The sequence below is a fragment of the Megascapheus bottae genome, chromosome 26 (assembly GCF_031878675.1).
Source record: "Megascapheus bottae isolate mThoBot1 chromosome 26, mThoBot2.hap1, whole genome shotgun sequence".
NCBI lineage: Eukaryota > Metazoa > Chordata > Mammalia > Rodentia > Geomyidae > Megascapheus > Megascapheus bottae.
In genome coordinates, this window is record NC_143534.1 from 18482933 (window position 1) to 18507500 (window position 24568).

The following is a 24568-nucleotide window of genomic DNA, read 5'->3' on the forward strand; positions in this document are numbered from 1 at the left end:
GTTTAAAAAAATGTAAAAATTTCCAGAAAATACTACCAGCAGTCCAACGGTAAGAAGCATTTCCCTCCATTCTAACAAGCATAAACATCCTTATTCTGTGTTGTGAAGTCTGTTGTTTCATCTATTGGAGATGATGTATCTCAGTTGTTATTTTCCCCCCAAGTGACTCTTCTGTAACCTGTCTTTTTTTTTTTTTTTTTTTGCCAGTCCTGGGCTTGAGCTCAGGGCCTGAGCACTGTCCTTGGACTTTCTCAAGGCTAGAGCTCTACCACTTGAGCCTCAGCACCACTTCCGGCTTTTTTCTATGTATGTGGTACCGAGGAATCGAACCCGGGTCTTCATGCATGCTAGGCAAGCACTTTAACCACTAGGCCAAACTCCCGGCCATGTAACCTGTCTTTGACACAATTTTACTTGATCTGTGTATATACTATCACTCTCTGTCTTTCTGGCATGCTGACCCTGGTATTGGCCTGAACTGATTTTCTTCATTTAGAATAGAATCCAAAACAGAGGTAAGGCCCTGCCTACCCTTGAACTTGACTGCTTCCCCAGCCTCACCTCAGGCTTCCAGAATCCCCATCTGCTTTTCAACATGGAGTTTCTTTCAGTTCTTCAGCAGAACCTGCTTTTCAACTCAGGTTCTTTGCCAATGGCCATTTATCTGCTACTGCCATGTCTCTCTTCCACATCTTTGCCTATTCAACTTCCGCTTATTCATTAGGGCTCAAGTAAAACTTTGCTTTATCAGGGAATTTTATTCGAACCTTCTGGATTAGGTAAGATATTGTTGTGGCAGTCTTCATAGCATTCAATTATATTTATAAAATGTAATAATTTTTCAATACATATGTCTGTAGTACCTACTCTCTTATTGTCTGTCTTTCCATTAGAGAAATCTCATAAAAGCAAACTAAGTCTAGTATCTGCTGCAAGACCATACAGTAACCACTCATATGCATTTGCTGAATGAATAAGTAAAAATTTGAAGATTGTTAAAAAGAGAAACTTTTTTAGCATTTATGAAATTATGAAAAAGCTGTTATTTATTGCTCAGATTTTAGATTTTTTTTTTTCTGAGTAGGTTGTGGGGATTAAGCTCTGGGCCTGGACACTGTCCTTGAGCAAGGCTACTACTCTACCACTTGAGCCACATCTCCATTTCTGGTTTTCTGGTGGTTAATTGGAGATAAGAGTCTCATGGACTTTAGTGCCCAGGCTGTTTGAATCGAGATCCTCAGCTCTTAGCCTCTCCTGAGTAGCTAGGATTATAGATGTGAGCCACCAGTGCTGCCTCAGATTTTGGATTCCTTAGAGGCTAATATTTCCACAGTAACTTTGCTTTTCAGAGTCTCCATTCCTGATTTGTTTTTATGGTTTCTTTAAATGTGTACATGGCATATACATTTCCTTTTTTGAAAAGACTTTTTTTTGGGGGGGGCAGGGTCTGAGATCTGTCCTTGGACTATCTCAAGGCTAGAGCTCTACCACTTGAGGCACAGCGCCACTTCTGGCCTTTTCTGTGTATGTGGTACCAAGGTATCTGAATCCAGGACTTCATGCATGTTAGGCAAGCACTCTACTACTAGGTCAAACTCCTGGGCCCCTCTTCAAATCTTTTAAAAATAGGCACATATGGGCCGGTAGAGCTCTAGCCTTGAGAAAGCCCAAGGATGGTGCTCAGGCCCTGAGTTCTATCCCCAAGATTGGCAAAAAGAAAAAAAAATAGGCACATATATATATATATTTTTATATAAGCCAATTATAATGATGGCTTTTATGGATCAACCTTAGAGGCTATTCTGTATTTTTCCAGTATGTTTATGAAAGAATTCATGTTAAGATTCCCCGTTACTGTTGAATAGAAACGTTAGGGTACATAATTTGAATATTTGGGCTTTTGACCTTCTATTCCCAATCACTGTACTAAAAATATATTAATTAATATATTTCAGTACTTGTTTAACAAATGAGCAAATTTGCTATTTAAAATTGAGTATACTTCTTTTAAAGATTTTTTAAAAACAGGATTTAAATCTATTTTTTTTTACTGAGATTTAAAAAATTCTATGTAATGTAAAATAAACTAGGTCCATTTTAAAGTGTGCAACTCAAAGGTATTTGTACTTTGTATTGAGTGTAGCTATCACCTCTGTCTGATTGTAGGACATTTATTGCCTGGAAAGGAAACCCATACCCAGTAGGCATTTCCCTTTCTCCTCCTCCCCTCAGTAGCCACTAGCCTGCCTCTGTCCCTATTCTAGGGGTTTCACTGCACTAGTTCTTTTCTAGCATTGTATCATTCATTGTATAAGCTACCTTAGTTAGGATTTATAAAAAGAATCTTACTGCCAGACATGGTGACACATTTCTGTAATCTCAGCACACTTTAGAAGTTGACACAGGAAGATCATGAAATGAAAATTAGTCTAGGATACATAGCAAGTTCAAAGCCAGTGTTTGTATAGCAGACCTGTCTCTTGATCCTTTGTCCCCTAAGATCCCTCTCGTAGATTAACAAATATTCAGATATGAACTTGTGCATATATTTTACAGGACTTAAAATAGTTTTAGGACATTATTTTGGTAATTGGTAAGTTATCTTATAACTGGATTTTGAGTTATATAGAGAAAGTACATCAAATTAAAATTAAATAAAATTTGTCTAATTTGGGGAGATATTTTTCCCATTTCTTCTCAGCTGGATAGCCAGACCTGTATTATTCATCTGCTTAGTAGTACTTTTATGTCAAATTCATAACCTTTGGCATTTGAAAGTTAAGACTTCATTTTTTTCATAGATTTTTTATTGTAATTAATAGAAGGGTTACATGATATTTGCCAGATAGATGGTGCATTAATTCCCATACATTGATACCCTTTCACGTCTTGGTCACCATTTCCCTCCCCCCCAAGACATTGTTTTTTTCTGTAACTGATCTTTCATAATTCCTCATGGTCTATAGCACTGTCTACTTGTTGGTAAATTGCTTCAGAATGTCTGTGTGGAACACTATGTGCTAGTTACAATGCCAGGCACAGTTCTAACACAGATGAAAGTAACAGATGGGATCTCAACTTATGCCCTAATGGAGTCCACAAAATACAGATGTGAAAATATAATAGTGCTTTGCATTAGTGTTTCTTACTCCACTTGGGCTACTGGAAGAAAAAAAAAACTATAATTTGGATGGCTTAAAAATAACAAATGTATTTCTCATAGTTCTGAGACTTAGGAAGACCATAGTTGGGGGTGCTAGCAGATTTGGTAGAACCCTTGAAGACTACACTATTAACAGTTATAAAAGCTTCACTTTCTGGGGCCGGGAGTTTGGCCTAGTGGTTAAAGTGCTTGCCTAGCATGCATGAAGACCCGGGTTTGATTCCTCGGTACCACATACATAGAAAAAAGCCGGAAGTGGTGCTGAGGCTCAAGTGGTAGAGCTCTAGCCTTGAGAAAACCCAAGGACAGTGCTCAGGCCCTGAGCTCAAGCCCAGGACTGGCAAAAAAAAATGATCTGGAGGGGCTGGGAGTTTGGCCTAGTGGTAGAATGCTTGCCCAGCAGGCACGAAGATACAGGTTTGATTCTTTTGTACCACATACATAAAAAAAAAGCCTGAAGCGGTGCTAAGGCTCTAGCCTTAGCTCTAGCCTTGAGAAAGTCCAAGGACAGTGCTTAGGCCCTGTGCTCAAGCCTAAGACTGCTCCCCCCCCCCAAAAAAAAAAAAAAGATCTGGAGGGCTGGGAGTTTGGCCTAGTGGTAACAGTGCTTGTCTAATATGCATGAAGACCCGGGTTTGATTCCTTCATATCATAGAAAAGGCTGGAAGTGGTTCTGTCTGTGGCTTTGGTAGAACTCTAGCCTTGAGGAAGCCCAAGGATAGTGCCTAGGCCCTGAGTTCAAGCCCTGGGACTAGCCCTTCCCCCCACTCCCCTCAAAAAATCTGGAGTTGAGATTCCACTGTCTATTCAATTGCTGGGCCAGTTTTCACCAGAATCCTCCTTCCCCCTCATATTCAGTCCCCATTGATTTTTGTCTCCTGAATTTCTCTGCAGTTTCCCCTCCTTCCCCTGTCACTGCTGCTTCTCTGGTTCAGACATTTGTCATTTCTTCTTTTTTTTTTTTTTGCCAGTCCTGGGGCTTGAACTCAGGGCCTGGGCACTATCCTTGGACACTTTTTGCTCAAGGCTAGCACTCTGCCACTTGAGCCATAGCACCACTTCTGGCTTTTTTGTGTGTGTATGTTGTTCCAGGAAATTGAACCCAGGGCTTTGTGCATGCTAGGTGAGCATGCTACCACTAGGACATGCTCCCAGCCCAACAGAACACTTTTTTTTTTTTTTTTTGGCCAGTCCTGGGGACTGAACTCAGGGCCTGGGCACTGTCCTTAGGCTTTTCTCAAGGCTAGCTAGTGCTCTACCACTTGAGTCACAGCATCACTTCATGCATGCTAGGCAAGCACTCTACCACTAGGTCAAACTCCCAGCCCCAAGACCCTTGTCATTTCTTTTTTTTTTTTTAATTTTTTTCCATATATTTTTTATTGTAATTAATAGAAGGGTTACATTATATTTGCCAGATAGAAGGTGCATTAATTCCCATGCATTGATACCCTTTCTCATGTCTTGGTCCCCATTTCCCCCCCACACCCCTCATCTTGTTTTCCCCCCTTCCCTATTCAATTTCAAATAATCAAATACAAATATATCCAATATATCAGATAACAAAGTGAGATACCGTAACAATATGAGATAACCAAGGAATAGCAAAAGAGATGAGAGATAACAGTACATTAAGGACAACAATCACTCATATGGCTTTTATTTCTATATCCTAGAGGTCCTTTCATTTAGCGTCATACTATATGGCCTTATGTATCTAGGTTTTGCTCTGTTGCAAATCTCTGCTAGGAAAGCCCTAGGTTTCTACTGATTATGACAAATGAGGGAAAACATTGAGCCTATGTTCCTTTGAGTCTGGCTTACTTCACTTAATATGATTTTTTTCTAAATCTTTCCATTTCCTAACAAATGGGGTAATGTCATTCTTTCTGACAGCCGCATAGAATTCCATTGTGTACGAATACCACATCTTGTTGATCCACTCATCAACTGAGGGACATTACAGCAATTATTAGAATTATGTTCTAGCTGCATCCCAGTCTTTTTTTTAAATCCATTTTTCCTCCCCCTCCCCCTCTCCCCCTCTCCATCTCTCCTTCTTTCCTCTTCCTCTCTCCCTCTCTCCCCACCTTCTACTTTTCACCATAATCCTATTTTGAGGAAAATCTAAGATCAGATCACTCACATTTCTGAAATGCTGAGAACTTGAAAATAATTCATGAAATTTTACTGTAATTGTTTCAACAAAATAATATGGCATATATGTTTTATTTTATGTTCAACTTAAGAGTGCATAATATTTAGAGAATTAGTATTAAGATTTTTGTGAGAATGTGGCGAAAAGTTTTTCATATGATGCTTCATTTTGTACCTGGTTTCATTTATCCATTGACTCAGGTTAGAAATCCTGTTTATGGCTGTCTCTTTCTTAGGCTTACATTGTCAGGACTGCTGTTCCATCCATTTTTTTTCTTGTTATAGTGTTTATATTTCTTTCTGGCCTCTGCTTCTCTTATACTCTCCTGACAGTTCCACTTTTAAATATCCTTAATTCTTACATGTCGGCCTTTTTGTTTTGTTTTGTTTTTCTATTTTGCCAGTCCTGGGTCTTGAATTCAGGGCCTGAGCACTGTCCTTGGACACTTTTTGTTTTTGCTCAAGGCTAGCGCTTTGCCACTTGAACCACAGTGCTACTTTGGGCTTTTTCTGTGTATTTGGTAATGAGGAATTGAATCGAAGGCTTTGTGCATACTAGTCAAGAACTCTGCCACTAGGCCACATTCCTGGCCCCCTGTCTGCTTTTTTATTGTATTTCACATAACCAGTGCCCCCCCCATTCAGATTAGTGTTGTCATTTAGGTCCAGTTTCACTGAAAGATTACTTCTTGCTTGACAGTTCAGAATACTGTCATTTAACATCTTGTGCATATTTATATAACTGTGGTTGTTTTATGAAAGGTAACTGCTCTTATGAAAATTATAAAATACTTACCTGAGATTTCATTCAATTACTCTAAGACTACAAATGAGTTGTTTCCAAGTTCCCAGTATTCCAAAAATCTGAGGAAACTAATAATGTGTCAGATTTGACCATAGATAAGGAGTTTTTCAGACATAGGCTACTTTCAAATAAGTACTTAGTATTACGTTTATTTTCCATAGCAAAAAAAGAAGGAGAAAAAGATACTGATTAAAGTACGTAGAAAAAAATAGTCACAAATAAATTCTGACAGATTTTTTTCTGTGTGTGTGTGTGTGTTTGTTTCTGTTGAGTTAAAGTCAGTGTGTGTTTACTAATGTTAACAATAAGGTACTGACTCATTTTGATTAAGTTCATTTTAATACAAGAAGCTAAAACCAGTGATTTTTTTTACTTCACTTGGAAGAATTTTAAGATAGTGTTAACTAGTATAGTAGGCTTTTGCCTTCACAGGTTTGAGAATAAAGCTTATGTCAGTATTAATTACATTATCTGGCTAATAGGTCTAGTTTGTAAGATGTTTGAATAAAGCCCATTGTGACTTCTGTGCCACATTAGCCATTTTTAGAAAGCATACTTAATACTTTTGAGTAGTTTATTAGTCACTGTACTTATTCTACATTGTTACTTTTACATCCTGATAAGTAGGTTATATTTTTCAAATTTTCATTTGCACTTTTGTGATAGTTATCATTTTGTCACTTTTTGAAGAGATAGACACAAGTCATTTTTCTGGTGCTGACTCATTGGTAGCAAAACAACTTAAGGAGAAGTATTATGAAATTATGGAAAATATTGCAGAAGAGTATTAGGAAAAATTTAATGCCCACTAAAAATAAATATGGTACATACTGATTAATCTTTTTTGTTGCTATAATTGCTTACTTGTACTTCTCTCACATTTTTTTTTTTTTTTTTTTGCCAGTCCTGGGCTTGAGCTCAGGGCCTGAGCACTATCCTTGGACTTTCTCAAGGCTAGAGCTCTACCACTTGAACCTCAGCACCACTTCCGGCTTTTTTCTATGTATGTGGTACCAAGGAATTGAACCCGGGTCTTCGTGCATGCTAGGCAAGCACTCTACCACTAGGCCAAACTCCCAGCCCTTGTCTCACATTTTTAATTTGTGCATATTAATTGTATAATGTAAGGGAAGTTCAGCATGATGCTTCATGCATATACTTAATATATTTTGGTAGTAATCAATTGTTACTCTTTCTTATACTCCCTTCTTTAGATTTCTCTCTAGAAATCTTCCTTGAAATTCTCTTCATGACTTTTTACTCAGGGTACAGGTGCTTCAAACATATTCCTTTCCTATTTCTGTCCTCTCTTGCCTCCCATATAATGTTCATGTCCATTTCCTTTTTTATTGTTATTATAAAGGAGATATACAGAGAAGTTACATAACTCAGATAACGAGTACATTTCTTTTTCAACAATTTTATTCCTTCCCCAGCTTTCTCTCTCATGTCCAATTTTGGGAAAAAAAAAAGTCCTTTAATTTGTAGATTATCAGGCCTATTTGATTCGATTGTGTTTTACAACTTGGACATCATTGTCTATACAAATGATAGATAAACAGTATTATTCTGTTCCCTAGGGTCAAGAAAAGTATGGATTGTTAAATGTAACAAAAATTACTGAAAATGGGAAAAAGGTTCGGTAAGTACATAAATCTTTAATAGTCTTATATGATTCATCTGATTGAAGTAAATTGAAATTTATAATTATATTTTAATAGAATCAGGTAAAAGAATTAAAAATTCTAATCATATTTTCTAGTATGATATAATGTGAGATCGTGGTAAAATGTATCTTAAGTCATATTAGACTCAGATAATAAGAGGAATTTAAAGAAGCAATTTTCTTGTAATATTACTGGTTATTTTCAGAAAGCAGTGGTTAAAACAAAAAGCCAAAAGTGTACTGAGTATTGTGTAAAAAGTAGTTGCCATCATTTTCCCTCTCTAGAGAAAGGCAGTGCTGAGTCTGTTGAACTTTAATACTTTCCTCTAAGGATTGTGTGTGAGTTGTGTGTGTGTGTTTGTTTATAAGAGATTGAATTTGTATTTATTTGTTTAGTATGGGACTTGAACTTAGAACCTTGTACCCTTGCTTGGCTTTTTCTATTAAAGATAGTGCTTTATAACTTGAGCCACAGTTCTACTTCTGGCTTTTTGCTGTGTAATTGGTCTGGCTTTGGACCAAAATCCTCAGATCTCATCCTTTTGAATATCTAGGATTTATAGGCTTGAGCCTAGCACATCATTTAGTTCTTGGTGGCATGAGGATGAGCATTTAAACCCTCAGAGCCTTGTGCTTGCTGGCCGTGTCATCAACCAGATGAGCCACATGGCTAGCCCCTTTTGCTTATTATTATTTTTTTTAACAGGGTGTCTACATTCTATTAGAGACAACCTTGGACCAACAAACTCTTCCTGCCTTCTGTGGAGCTAGATTTAGAGATATGAGCCACCATGCCCAGTTTGTCTGTTGACATGGTCTCATTAACTTTTGCCTAGGTTGTCCTTCTCTAGTAGAGATTCCAGGCATGCTTGACTTTTTTTTTTTAAGCCAGTCCTGAGGACTGAACTCAGGGCCTGAGCACTGTCCTTGGGCTTTCCTCAAGACCAGTGCTCTACCACTTAAGCCACAGCATCACTTCTGACTTTTCTATGTATGTGGTATTGAGGAATCAAACCCTGTGTTCATGCTAGGCAAGAAGCACTCTACCACCCCCCTTCCTTTGTTTTTGGTGCGTCATGGAGTTTGAACTTAGGCCTGGGCACTGCCCCTGAACTTTTTGCTCAAAGCTAGTGCTTTACTGTTAGTCACAGCACCACTTCCAGTTTTCTGTTAACTGGAGATAAGAATTTCACAGACTTTTCCTGCCTTGGCTAGCTTTGAACTGCAATCTTCAGATCAAACCTTTCTCAGCTAGGACTACAGGTGTGAGCCACCAGTACTTGGTTTAAGTCATTTTTCAGTTTGTCTTGGAGATGGTTCCATATCATTGCATGTAGAGCTGTTAGAGCATGCTGGCATATTATGTCAATGTGTCATTTACTTTAACCATTATTCATTTTCAAGTATGTAACTATATTTGCCTACTGTTAGATCTTAGGATGTTTACAGTTTTTCCTTATCCAACAGTATTGTAATTAGTATTTTCCATGGTTCATGTATGTAAAGATGCTTGTAGGATAGATTTTACCAAGTGGGTATTGCTTGGTCATATGCAAGGTCATTTTGATATGGTGTATCAAATAATGCTCTGTAAATTGAGTCATTTCCAGCCTGCATTAGCAGTGCATTTGCTACTTTCTTTTTTGTGGGTCATAGGGCTTGAACTCTGGGTCTGGGCGCTATCCCTGAGCTCTTCAGCTGAAGGCTCCTGCTCTACCCCTTGAGCTACAGCCCCACTTCCCCATTTCTAGTGATTAATTGGAGTTAAGAGTCTCACGATTTTTAGTTCCTTGGAGTGACCTTGAACCAAGATCCTTAGATCTCAGCCTCCTAAGTAGCTGGGATTACAGGTGTGAGCCACCATACCAGCTCATTTCCCACATCTTTTAGTCCTTTCCATTGGAGATTCAAAAGGAAATGACATGTGTATTTGCATTTATTTTTAGTGGAAAATCATGTTATTTCAGTTTTTTATTGAATTATCTCTTTATACTCCTATTGAGCATTGGCATTTTGGGTTGATATATCATACCTCCAAATGAATTAAGGAAATTAAAGTAAGTTATATTTCTCCCAGGTTTTAAAAAGCTAACATTTGTGATTTTTTAAAAATATTTTTTATTGTAATTAATAGAAGGGTTACATTATATTCACCAAATAGAAGGTACATTACTTCACAAATATTGATACCTTTTCTCATGTCATGGTCCCCATTTCCCTCCCCCCTTCCCTCCCCCTACTCATCTTGATTTCTCCCTTCTCTATCCTATTTCAAATAACCAATTAAGCATATGTAAAATATATGAGATAACAAGGTGAAATACTGTTACAATATGAGATAACCAAAGGACAGCAAAAGAGAGGAGAGATAACAGTTAAGGATGATAATCACTCATTATATGACTTTAGTTTCTATATCCTGGAGATCCTTACATTTAGCGTCATACTATATGGCCTTAATGTATCTAGATTTTGTTCTATTGTAAATTTCTGCTAGGAGAGCCCAAGGTTTCTACTGATTATGACAACTTTTTGGGTGGGTCATGGGGCTTGAACTCGGCCTGGTTGTTGTCCCTGAGCTCTTCAGCTCAAGACTATGACCCTACTGTTGAGCCAAGCCCCACTACTCATTTTCTAGAGGTTAATTGGAGGTAAGAATCTCAGGTTCTTTTGTGCCTGGGTTGGCAGAGCATTAGCCTTGAGCAAAAGAAGCTCAAGGACAGTACAGCACCCAGTCCTTGAGTTCAAGCCCCACAACTAGCACACAAAGTAAAAATAGGACTAGGGGTTTTAATAGCAACTTTTAGGGGGAATGTACTAATCATTATAACTGTGAGAACATTAAAATAATAAAGCATATGAACAATGCATAGTGTATGTGTACTTATTAGGAATGGTCATTAGCTAAAACAAAGTACTGTTAACAAGCAAAGTCAGAAACTATGGAAATAAATGAAAAAATAGAAACAACAATTATTTTATTTCATTTTTCTTAGTTGTTCATAGAAAGTCTCAAAATAGTGAAGGTGGAATAGTTGATAGTAAATTCTCCATTCTGGGAACAGAGAATAAGCCTGCCTTTGAGTGCTTGTACTTCTCATAAAACTGTGTGATTGTTTAACTATCAGCAAAGTCTTAATAAATTCCTATAACAAGATATATATATTCAATATTCATTTTCCTCTCCTAGTAGCTGAGTTCCCTTTGCAAAGTAATTTTATTTTTCCACTTGCAAACACTGACTTACACCTGCTATTTGAAAAGATAGATACAAAAGAAAAAAACAGCTTCTGCTTTCAAATACCTTATAGTTCCAGTGAGACAAACATTTAAGCAAAAAAGTCTAAAATACAGTATTAAAGATAATGAAGGAAGGAAGTGGAATGGAATCTGTCCAAGGAACCAGCTTTTAAACGGTGATTAGGGACATCTGGGGAGAAGATGGTGAAGCAGTGGACAGTGTTTTTGTTTTTTTTACAAACTCTTAACATTGATTTTCTCTGGAGTATGGATTGGAGAAGAAATGGGAGTCTTTTCCTTGACATATTTCTCTATTCAGAGTTTTTCATGTATGTATGTTGCCTTATAAACTTAGTAACTTAAAACCTCTCATCTTGTTGATTGTATCAGTGACCAAGCATTGTGTAATTTATTATATACTTACAAGGTGCGTTGTATCTACTACTCCCTGTTTGGGAGAGCCATATTAGGTAAAAGGAGATAACAAAGAAACATAAAATAGCCTGTATCTATAAAGAATTAAGTGAGCATACCTTACTGATTTTTAATGGCAGTGAATAAGAATTCTATCCAAATGCTATTCCAATTTATGTGGCTTTAAAACAAATTAAAAACCACATTGTTCTGGATTCTATGTAAAAATAATTAGCTATAATTCTGATAATTTATATTTCTGGTTAACTTCCATTTATATTGAAGTCTTCAAGATGAGATTGGCACTGTAACATGAATACAAATTCCATTAGAGTAGACCTCCAGTAAAAATAATTAGGATTACAAAAGTGCTAATAATTTATGCTTATAATCCTAGTTTCTCTGGAGGCTGATATCTGATTGTGGTTTAAAGTCCAGTAGCCTTCCTCTGTAAAGTAGCAGGCACAAAGCCTGGCTGGAGGCATGGCTCACATGGTAGAGCAGCAGCAGAGCAAGCAAAGCCTTCTTGTCTCCTTCCTAAAATTAGGATTAACAACTAAATTGTGGGTAACAGCAATTAGGGAGATTTATTTTTTAAATTTGGTTGACTAGTAGGAGCTTTAATTGATTGTGTTTGTAATTACAGAAAGAACTGGTTGTCTTCTTGGGCCGTGTTACAGGGTTCATCTTTACTTTTTACCAAAACTCAAGGAAGTAGTACAAGTTGGGTAAGTATTTCTTCTCTGTGGAAAGTATACACTTAAATTATGTGGATAGTATTGTGCCTAAATTTCAGGAAGTAATTTCCAAAATCCCTGTTACAGCAAATGTGTATATAAAAATAAATGAAAGGTTTCCTTTAGATTTGTTTTTACTCATAAGAGAAAGAAGACTAGTTGTAGTAGAAGTCAAGTCTAGTTATATTAATGAGTAATAAATAGGAAGCAAACCTGTGTAATGTCATTTATTTAATAATTAGTGCTACTAAAAGTTGAAGGTGTGGTTTGTGGGCTAAGTCAGATGGATCATCATCTAATAAACATTATTTAGTGAGGCAGGTTAAAGAAAATGAAAACTTCTTTAAAAATTTAAAGATGGGTGGGGAGTTTGGCCTAGTGGTAGAGTGCTTGCCTAGTATGCATGAAGACCTGGGTTCAATTCCTTGGTACCACATACATAGAAAAAAAAAAGCCAGAAGTGGTGCTGAGACTCAAGTGGTAGAGCGCTAGCCTTGAGAAAGTCCAAGGACAGTGCTCAGGCCCTGAGCTCAAGCCCAGGACTGGCAAAAAAAAAAAAAAAAGAGAGAGAGAAGGTATTAGTATATATCTCACCAAATACAAAGTATGAATAAAGAGATAGACACTATTTTAAAAAAAAAGTTTAAAGATGGCAAGTGAGTACGCCAGCACTTAATCTTTTGCAGGATGGTTGCATTTTATTTGAGGTTTTCACTGTAGAACCCCTTGTATAAATCAGAACTTAAAGCATTTTAATGCTGACAAAAGGTGCAGAGCTTTTGTATTTCCTATCTAAACTTGTGTTACTGTGCTACCATGTGTAGATAGTGAAACACAGGTTGAAAGTCTACTGAGGTAGCCAATTTTGAAATTTTGAAACTCTTACTGAGATTAGGTGTTTGTAACCATTGGGTTTTTTTTCCGCCTTCAAATGGAATTTTACTAATATTCTTACCAAAAGTGTAATAATCGTTTTAGGTGGATATAATTAAGTAAAACATAGCTAACTTGCTTTTGATTGTCTCCATAAAGACTGAATAGGTTTAGAATAAGGTGAAATTCACAATTCTACAGTGAATTCTTGATTTTTATTTTATGGCTAATTTTAAGATTTCAAACTATATTTCATTACCTATTCCCACATTAAGGTAGTGAAAATGAAGTTAAATGACACAAGTAAAAGGAATATTATTTAACTAAAAAAGCATGTAAGCCTGTATAATGTATTTTAGTAAATACTGCATTCATTACTACCAAAATTTGACAGAAAATGCAAGTTGTTTTTTAATCCTGAAAGTAGAAGCATTGGAAAGGATCTGAAAGAATTCATTTTATTTCCCTCTTCTATTATGAACTATATCTATGTAAAATGTGTCCCATTTCTTCAGTGGAACCCCTTCTGACCCGAGGAAGAGACTCAAAGGCTAGCAGAAAAGCCCAAAAGACAAAAATCTGTCTATAGTGAATGCATCTGTCCAGGAGCTCTTAGGAAAGGGCTTCATTGAGGCTAGTTTCAAGAGCCATTTTTCAAGAGCTTTTGGTGTCCTTCAATTTGAGTTTGGATGGCTTATGTTAAGACGTCATTATTGTAAGAGACTATATATCTTTAAAAACTAGACCCACACCGAGTGTAATATCCTAAGAAATGCACTTGAAGAAATAGCAGGTTCAGATCTTACCCCAGAACATTTGCTTATTGATGGAATGATAAACAAAATCCTTTACACTGTTCAAAATTATTTTAAAAAATCATCCATGCCTTGTATTTCTTTTCTTTGGCTTTTTTTTCCCTGAGAAAATAGATAGAATTGAGTAAATCAAATACACAAATGCCTCTTGCAATTCCATTTATAAGATGAATTTTATGTGCCCTCCGTATCATCCAAAACTATAGTGAGCCTTTTCTTCTTCCTTAGAATAGTTTTCTGGAAAAAATACTAGTCATCTACCAGACTATTCGTTCAGTAACATGAACCTACACGTTTGTTCTTCCCCCTCCCCTTGACCTCATTTCACTTCAGAAATGTCTGTAAATATCTATTGTTTGTTCAACAGACATAAAAGCCTGCAGTGTTCTGGGCATTGTGTTAAGCTTGGGGATTTAAAAGTAAATAACACAGTCTTGTTCTTCAGTATTTACATTGGAGTCAGGAAGACTGGCAAGTGAACAGTTATAATGTGACACAATGTATCTTGTGTTTCTTCTCTGTTAGTTTGTCACATCCCTTGAGTACTTTTAAAAAATCATAAATATATCAGTAATTATTCAGGAATTTATTTGTCCATGCTTCAGATTTCTGAATATAGAAACTCTAAATTCAGAAATTGTTGGTAGAGAACATTTGAGGGGTTGTCCTCGGCATTAGAGTGTCTTAGCAGATGACTAGCCCCTTTAGCTCTCTGGTGGTGAGTACTACAAATGTCTCCAGACATTGCCATGTGTCCCTGGAGGACAAAATTGCACCTGCTCTGGAGGAAGAACCAGGATCCTAGAGGAAGGGGAGATCAAGCTAGTTGGTAAGAACACTCTCAGGGATGATGTGGAAAGGGATACCAGAGGACATCGCCTACAAGGTCACTGTGTGGAAACCCAGGGATTTCAGAGCACATGATAGAGGCTCAGGCGTGAGTTCTTTTTAGTATTCCTCAGGTATAATATAAGCTATGAAATTCATTTAAATCTGTGAGGCATCCATCTTAAAAAAAAAAGTGAACGTATGTAATAACAAAGACAGAAAATGCTCTGAGAGGGGCATTCGTGATTCACACTGTAATCATAGCTGTTGAGGAGGCCGAGATCTCAAAATGGAGATTTGAACTCAGGCCAGGAAGGAAAATCCATGTGGGTCTTACCTACAGTTAACCACCAGAAAGCTGGAAGTGGAGGTGTGGCAGGTGATAGAGCACTGTAAGCAATGAGTGAAAAAGCTAAGGAATAACATCCAGACTCTGAGTTCAGGCTGTAGCCACCACCTTTACCCTAAACCCCCAAAAAACAAACGAGCAAACAGAAAACAAATTCTAGGGCTTTTTAAAAATTGCCTGGGTGTTTAGCTTTGCTTTATTGTGTCTGCTTATTGAATTGTATTCTTGCCTATCAAGTTTCGTTGTACTTTTCTTCCCTTGCGTGCCATTTTACCATTGTGCATTGACATAATCATTTTCTTCCCTTTTCCCATCAAGTCATTTTGCCAACCCAGCTCAATCTCTGAGTTCTTGTTTTCGCTGCTTTCTTCCTGGAAAAATTCTGTCAGTCATCGGCCTGCTGTCCCATATATAAAGTCTGATCCTGTTTCAGCTGTCACTGTATGTGTTCTTGTTGCATACCCTTTGCTACAATCTATCTCTCTCTATGTACATATTTTTCTTTTGCCATGAGTAAATTGGTGAGGATGCCAAGGTTTATATGTATCTGCCAATTTGCAGATAATGCAGAGCTTTATCAAGTTTTTCTCTCTCGGAGTTAAGATTTATGTCTGTCATATTGTTCCCTTGCCAAATAGTTTTGTATTTTTTCCCTCCCTAATGATGAGAAAAGAGATTTCAGTGTGAATTATGTGTATGTGCATACATAGATCCATATACTGTGATGTATTTTAGACACACCCACATACAAATGTACACACATACACTGTGATGGAAGTTGAGCCATTTCTTTTCTGTGAGATATACTAATTTCTAGGTGCTTTTCTATTTTAAAGTAGGAATTGTTTATAATAGAGGTAAATACAAGTAATCTATTTGATTTATAATGTTAAATTGGTCTTAATTCTTTGTGAGTAAGCATACATGCATGAATACCACATAAAGATTTTTCCCTTTTTCTAAAATGAAGTTTGGGAGTAATCAGTCCAAACCAGAATTCACAGTGGACCTAAAGGGGGCAACAATTGAGATGGCATCCAAGGATAAATCCAGCAAAAAGAATGTATTTGAGGTAAGACTGTTCTCCCCCCCTCTCTAAGTATGACTCAGTTTCTTAACTTCAGTAACTGAACTCACATTTTTTTTTTTTTAGGGGGCATAGTCTTGCATTTTGACTAGTTAAGGCAGAGTTGATAAGTATTATCAATTTTCATCATTACTAGTGGTATAAGATAAGAGCTTTGTTTACATAAGTTATTTATATTTCAGGCCTTCCATAAATCTCCCTGTTCCTCAGCAGCAGTGAAATGATGTGCCTTGTTTGACCTGCCAAATCTAATGCTAGAAATTTAAAAAGGGAAGTGTTGATATTGGGGAGGATATACATGTTTGAAGACAGGAATGTCTCCTACTTTCCTCTCAGTTTTTCAAAAAACAAACATCTCACTCTTGGTTGTTCAAAACCCTCCACAGTAGGGACAGAGTACATTTGTACTTTGAATAGGATGGTTGACTGGCTTGATCATCTCTCTAGAAAGATGCATAAAAGGATGAGCACTTTTTTTTTTTTCCAGTTCTGGGTTTGAGCTCAGGGCCTGAGCACTGCCCTTTCTCAAGGCCCGAGCTCTACCACTCGAGCCTCAGCACCACTTCTGGCTTTTTTTATGTATTTGGTACCAAGGAATCGAACCTGGGTCTTTGTGCATGCTAGGCAAGCAAGAATGAGCAGTGTTTTATGAAGCAACTCAGCAACTTCATTAGTTAATTGAATATTTTAGAGGTTCTGTAGTCAAATAGATTCAGTAAATACATGTATGTTTAATCCCCGTCTCAAAAAATCTTTCTAAGCTTTCTTTAATCAGGTATTTTTTCAAGTTCATAATACATAAGTTTTTAAAGTTTGTAGCACAGTACCTTTCTTGATATGCTAAGCAATACAAATAATTTCCTATTTGTGGAAGTATGTTTGAAGAAATTGCTTCTGAGACTTCTGTTTGGTATACAATGCTACATATTCCTCTAGGAAAAACAAATTCACGTATCAGAGAGAAAATGTAAGGAGCATTTTTTTTTAACTCCCTCAAATTTTTTGCTTGGTCAAGTATATAAGAAACTTGAAACTAAAGAGATGATGTATCAGTTAGGTTTTTGTTTTTGTTTTGTTTGTTTATTTATTTATTTATTTATTGCCAGTCCTGGGCTTAAGCTCAGGGCCTGAGCACTGTCCTTGGACTTTCTCAAGGCCAGAGCTCTACCACTTGAGCCTCAGCACCACTTCCGGCTTTTTTCTATGTATGTGGTACCAAGGAATCAAACCCGGGTCTTCGTGCATGCTAGGCAAGCACTTTAACCACTAGGCCAAACTCCCAGCCCCTTTTTTTACTTCTTATAGAATAACATACTGTATCTTTATTCCAGTTCATCATTTAACACATAATCTAGGGAAATTTTTGCCCAAAGGTATCATATTTATTGTTTGTGCCCTGTCCTTGTACTGAGCCATTATATTTGTCTAGTAAGTGGGAAATATTGAAAGGATATCATTTTATTCTGTTTTCATAACCAGATATAATGTTCTCAACCTATATAAAATGTTTTAGATGTTTATTTCTTTATGAATGTATTCTTTTTAATTCCAGGTGCACAACTTTGATACTTGACATATATTTAAATGATAAACTACAATTTCAGCATTTTTATTTTATTTTTCTGTTAGCTTTGAGATCCTGAATTATTAGTTTGAGATTTTTATTATGAAAACAAGTTCATATTTTATAAACCATTGTGATACCAGTTTACACCATAAAAAAGATTCCATAGCTGTTTAGTGCCTTTCACTGCTATTATAATACATAATAATACTTAAATCAACTGGTAGTTTTGTAAACTTTGAATTATATGATTTTGTTGAAAGCACTGACTATACTTTTTCTCACCCTTTTTGTTTTTTTAAAGCTGAAAACTCGTCAAGGAACAGAATTGCTAATTCAGTCTGATAATGATGCTATTATTAATGACTGGTTTAAAGTTCTTACTAGTACAATCAATAATCAGGTATGTATTTGGCTTAAGTAAAATTATTATTGCAGAGCTGTTTTAGTTTTAATTTTATAATTGCTTATTTTATTTTCACATTCCAGTTAATCTATGAAAGATGTTTATTTCATAATATAGACACATATATACAGAGTATATTATTCTATAGAAATGAGAATGACAGTGATCTCTCCATCACTGCAGTGACTACTGATATAGATGCTTTATGTTTGTACTTGCATAATGTTTACTGAGTCACTGAGTTTGAAACAATATTTCTGTCAGGTATTCTTCAAAAAAGTATCTGGCTGAGGGAGAGAAATGGCAGTTCTTAGTGGAATGATCTCTTCATTAACACTAAGTCTTTTCTAGTGACACCTTACTGGTTTTTCTACCCTGTCCCTTCTGAAAACATGCAGTACCCTCATGTTACTGGGTTAATACTTCCATAACAACTTCCCATTCACATTCTACTTGTACACATACATTTTTAATATATATGCTTTTAAAAATACTCATAGGCAGCCTGGCTTACGCACCTTTAATTCTGTTCTTACCTTTTACCATATGGGGACATGCCTCCACATTGGGTAGGATTTATCAGTGACAGAAATGAAAGATAATAAAGTAAGAAGGGAACTTATTTCTTTTCTAGCAAATAAGTCCTAAAGCTGTAAAAAAAAATTACTTTGTAGCTTCTAGTATTGTATGGTATTTATGATTCTTATCCCTTCCTTTTCATTTATTCCCAAACTATGGACAGACATATATTCATACCACAGCCAACATTACCTGTTGATTGATTGAGTCTATCCTGGAGTTTGAATTTGGGGCTTGGGCTGGTCACTGTCCCTGGGCTTTTTTTGTTCAAGGCCAGTGCTCTGTCACCTGAACCACAGCTTTACTTCTGGTGATTAACTGGAGATAAGGGTCTCACAGGCTTTCCTGTGAGGCTGGTTTTAAATCTTGATCTCAGCCTCTTGAGTAGCTAGCATGACAGGTGCAGGACACTTAGCTTTTCTTTTTCTTTTTTACTTATAGCTAGAGTTACAGGCTTGAGCCACAGGTGCCAGGCTGGCCGGTGCCTGCCTTCCTGCCTTCCTGCCTGCCTGCCTGCCTGCCTGCCTGCCTGCCTGCCTGCCTGCCTACCTACCTACCTACCTACCTACCTACCTACCTACCTACCTATCTACTTACTATCTATCTACCACCTACCTATTAATACCTACCCAATCTTTTTCCCAGTCCTGGGAGCTTGAACTCTGGGTGTGGGTACACAATCCCTGGGCTCCTTTTGCTCAAGACTAAGCATTCTACCACTTAAGCCACTGCACCATTTCTGGCCTTTTCTGTGATTAATTGTAGATAACAGTCTCACAGGTGCCAGTGGCTCACGCCTATAATCCCAGCCACTCAGGAGACTGGGATCTGAGGATCACGTTTCAAAGCCAGCCTGGTTTTGAGACCAATTAACCACCAGAAAATTGAAAGTGGCGCTGTGGCTCAGAGTGGTGAGCGCTAGCCTTGAGATGAAGGGCTCAGGCACAGTGACCAGAGTTCAGGCCCCATGGCCAACAAAGAGGGAGGGAGAATGAGGGAGATGGAGAGAAACTCACAGGAAGGGGCTTTTCCTGCTGGGCTTCAACCCAAAATCCTCAGATCTCAGCCTCCTCTGAATAGGTAGGATTACCGGTGTGAATCATCAGTTCCTGGCTCTTTTTAACTTTTTAAATTTTTTTTTTAAAGTGATGCAGCAGATTGAACCCAAAATCTTCCATATGCCAGGCAAGCACTCTACTGCTGAGCTAGGTCCCCAGCCCTAAAGTGCAATGGCGTGGATAACGATTTAAATGCCATTGCTTCTATAAAGCTTCCTAATGTTGATTTTATAGTTTTGTATGGCTCAGAAACCTTTTGGGACTCTGATTAAAATTAATCTAGGTCCAGTCTAATTGTTCTAATGTACCATGTACTCTATCCATTGTAGTTTTTCAACTGTAATTACAGTTGTCTTCAAAGCATATTCAGTTTAATGTGCGTGCCTTGTTCACTGGGCATACAGCAACATGTGGTCAGATACTACCCTTTCTGTGTATAGGCTACAATGAAAGGCAAAATTGCCAAATATAGATGATGAAACAGTTAATAAAATGTGTGGAATATTGCAATATATTATGTACAGTGTGTTATGAAAAAACTGATTAAGGATCAACCTAGTGGTTGGTCAGAGATGTATTTCAGGGATAGCACTGTTGGTTTTTTAAATTGAGGCCTATAGGATTGGAAATAAGCAGAGAGAAGAACAATTATTTACTATGAATTTTTAAGATAATACTGTTTCCCAAGTGACAAAAGATAGGATTACAAGTGATGTACACTTGAAGAAAACTGAAAAACTTTTGTTGAGAGACATTAGGGAAAAGCTTAATTAAATGAGAACTATATCATGTTAATGAACCAAAAGGTTAAATCATGTATGAATATAAATTGCCCCTCAAATTGATGAGAGTTTTCGGTCTCATTCAAAATCTAAATAATTTTTCTAGTAGAACTTGATAAATGTACCTCAGAATTATACAGAGATACAAGGACTAAGCAATGTCCAAGACATTCTTAAGAAAGTAAAAGGACGTCTGTATCATACATTACAACCCTTTAAAAGCTGTTAATATAATGTAATAGTGTTTTTGTTTTGTTTTTTGTGCCAAGCCTGGGGCTTGAACTCAGGGCCTGAGCACAGTCCTTGGGCTTACTCAAGGCTAGAGCTCTACCACTTGGACCAAAGCATCACTTCTGCCTTTTTCTATGTATGTGGTACTATGGAATTGGTCTTCGTTCATGCTAGGCAAGTACTCTACCACTAGGCCAAACTCTTTTTTTCCCTCAATTGCAACACTGTAGAAAAGTGAGAAAGAATGAGGTTTTCAGTAAATAGCAGTGGGCTCTCTAAGAAGAAACAGGAGCTAGTTCTTCCTTACACAAAAACGTATTTAGATAAAAATGAATTTAAGCCAGGTGCAGTGGCTTGTGCCTGTAATCCTAGCTACTCAAGGCTGAGATTTGAGGATCAAGGTTCAAAGCCAGCCCGGGCACAAAAGGACCTGAGGCTCTTATCTACAATTAACCTCTAGAAAATAGGAAGTGGGGCTTGGCTCAAGGGTAGGGTGGTTGCCTTGAGCTGTACAGCTCAGAGACAGTGCCCAAGTGGAGCTCAAGCCCTGCAACCCACTAAATAAGTAAGTAAGTAAGTAAGTAAATTTATTTATTTAAGTGGAGTAAAGATCTCAAGGTTAAATAAAAGTGTTTAGTTTCAAGAATTTAGTTCATACTTTATCCTGTAAAAGATACCTTGGTAGTAACCAGGTTATCAATGAGCTCTAGATTTCTTTCCGTTCCTAATTTCCAGAAGTCTGTGAGTAAAAGTGTCTTTTACTTTTCCTCCAGCAAATATTGTCATCGAAGTGTGATTGTTATATCCATGGGTGAAAGTCCTCGCTTGTTGCCACAGAGTATAGCTGATAATATCAGATATTGTAGCCCTGCTTTCTAACTGCTGCTAATGCCACTCACATAGGCACTAGATCAACTGCCATCAGTATACACTGACCACCCCACGAGCTACTAGCAGTACCTTGTGTGTGTGTGTGCATGTGTCTGTCTGTGTGTCTGTCTGTCTCTCTCTCTCTAATTCATTAAATCAAGAGAAGGAAATAGTAAAGATATATGAACTCTTTTTGTTGTTGTTTTCCTTCTTTCGGTACTGCGGTTTGAATTCGGGGCGTTGGTATTCCTAGACAGGTAGTGTATTAATTTAGGCTATCCCCCAGTTCTCAGATCTTTTCATCATGTAATACTGGACACTGGTTTTTTTCCCCCAAATTCATTCAGACGTCAATTACTGGTCATTTGGAGAATTATACTACTTCAAATAAAGTAGTGCTAGAAGTAATGTTACTTGGGAAACCTCTCACCGACAGGCAGTAGAACCTGAGGAAGCAGCTGAAGAGGAAGTACCAGATTCACCAGGAGCAGAGAAGCAGGATAAAGAAAAAGACCAAAAGGAGCTTAAAAAACTTCGTTGTAAGTAGTTCGCTCCTCGTTTGAGCTTCTTGGCTTTTCACAGAGTTTAAATACATTCCTGTAAGCTTTGTGCAACAGTCAATATCAGAAAAAAGTTACAAAATTAAGTAGTTGCCACTCAGTAGTATTTCAGTAGTCTTTTTTCTTGTCAACTCATCATTGTTATTGTCCAACTTCGTAGACTGTATTATATAATAATCACTTCTTATAATTCATATGAATACTGTTAAGATACTGTTATGTTTGAAGAGGAAAATTATACATTTTAAAGCCTCTTGGGCAGTGAACTTGATTGATTTGTATGTATATATTGACTGTTTAAGATTTTACATAAAATCATTAAGTCCAAAGTCATAGACTATATTACATATTGGCCATACTGGCAGCTGGGCGGCTGTGTCTGCACTATAATGTCTGTCCAGTGTGTGCTGATGCATTTAGTTTTTTACAAATAAGAGTAGCAGCAGTTGTTACTATTTAGTGAAGGGGGGGAAGGAGCTAAAGACAGAAGTTTTTTTGTTTTTTGCTTTTTTTTTGGCAGTCGTGGGGCTTGAACTGGGCCTGAGCAATGCTGTTGGGCTTTCTCAAGGCTAGAGCTCTACCACTTGAGCCGCAGCACCACTTCCAGCTTTTTTCTATTTATGGGGTACCAAGGAATTGAACCCGGGTCTTTGTGCATGCTAGGCAAGCACTCTACCACTAGGCCAAATTCCCGGCCTAAAGACAGAAGTTTTAAGAAGAGCATTTTCTAATATAGACTGTTAAGTGTATTATTGAAATAAGCCATTTGCTGTGACTCTACTTTTCAGTCTATTTGAATTACAATTCATATGCTTGATAGTTTCCTGGTCTTCAGAGTGAATGATAGAAAATAGGTACTTTTCTTCTGTTCTAATGAAGGTTAAGGCTTTTATTAACATTGTTACCATGCAGCAGTGTCAATACAAAAATTATTTTTATTCTTTACCTAATATATTCCTGGTTCTCAGGTTTCCCTGAACACATTATTTGTAGGAAATACAGTTTGGTATTTTCTTGTTCTTGCAATGCTCATAAGCCAGTACCAAAGAAGACAATGCAAAACGTTTTGCAGGTGGTCCCATTCTTAGGTAATGTAGTACAGATACTTATGGTGAGAGTTAGTGTAAGTATGAGTGTGTTTATTAATGAGACTTGAATAGGATAGGGATTTTCATTTTTTATGGATTTTCTGTAGTCATTTTACTTTCTAAAACTGACAAATTCAAAATGACATGTAGGAATAGTACTAAAATGATAAGTAGAAACAAAACTAAATTTCGATTGCCTGTGAACATCATGACATCAAGTGAAAACCCAGCTGTAGTTGGATTTAATGATTAAAATGTTTTGCTTGAAGTTGTATCTGTTCATTTTCTTTTTCAAATATTTTCTTTAAATTACATTAAAGTTAGAATAATTTGTACTGTGATTTTGGCATAGGAAATTAAAATGTTTTGAGTACTCTATGGAAATTTTTCTATCTGAAAAATTTTTACTTTATGAAATACCTAATATCTATTTGTTTTAAGCTATGAAAGTATCTAGCATAGATTCTTCAGAGCAGAAAAAAACGAAGAAAAACTTAAAGAAGTTTCTTACTCGACGCCCCACTTTGCAAGCTGTTCGTGAAAAAGGTTATATTAAAGGTAAGTAGGTGAAGTTATTTTTATAATGATGTTATACAAAACCAGAAACAATATGTTTTGAATTAAAATTGCTACATATCCTATTCGGAAATTTCTTGTTTGTAAAAATGGTCTAATTTTTTTTATTCATAGAGCTTTCAAGTACAATGATTAAAAGAATAATTAACATTGATTTTTTTTAATGCCCATACAAGCTTCACTTTAAACACTGTACAGGAGTAAATTCAAGCTATTTTAGAAACTCTGTATCTGAGAATGACAAGATATGAAGAGTTTTGGCTTTATTATATAAAGATCAGAAGTTAGAAATTTTTCATTCAGATGCATTATATTATTAAGCTGTTTTGTTAAATATAAACTCTTGTACAATTACATAAAGATAATTAAAAATAGTTACAATGTAGAATGAAAGAAAAAAATAACAATTTTCTTGACTCTTGTGTATTTTATTATTTTGTATGTTCATTTCATTTATAAGTACCATGGGCACTTTCAAGATCTTTTAAAATAGGAAAGCATTCTTTGCAGTCACATCTACAGTCTATAGTTTTTGTGAATGTGTTAAATTCCAAAGATAAAACTTCTTAAATTGTGATTCAAATCAGTGACATCTAGAAATAAAGGTAAAGGTAATATTTTAAGATGCACTGTATTATACCTGTGTCTGATTATGAAGTTTCCACCAGAAACCATCACTAGAACATCTGCTTGCAAAAGTATCAAATTTAAAATACAAAA

General features: G+C 36.6%; 1 protein-coding gene across 4 annotated transcripts in view; it reads left to right on the forward strand.

The window, feature by feature from the left end:
- The window catches only part of Arhgap12 (Rho GTPase activating protein 12), an 89134-nt gene that overhangs the window by 57631 nt on the left and 6935 nt on the right, over window positions 1-24568 (forward strand). For all 4 annotated transcript variants that reach the window (XM_090319068.1, XM_090319069.1, XM_090319071.1 and 1 more), the window contains 6 exons: window positions 7706-7767; window positions 12092-12173; window positions 16018-16119; window positions 18003-18101; window positions 22061-22163; window positions 23714-23830. In XM_090319068.1, coding sequence (XP_090175194.1) covers window positions 7706-7767; window positions 12092-12173; window positions 16018-16119; window positions 18003-18101; window positions 22061-22163; window positions 23714-23830 — 565 coding nt within the window. The remainder of the gene's footprint in view (window positions 1-7705; window positions 7768-12091; window positions 12174-16017; window positions 16120-18002; window positions 18102-22060; window positions 22164-23713; window positions 23831-24568) is intronic.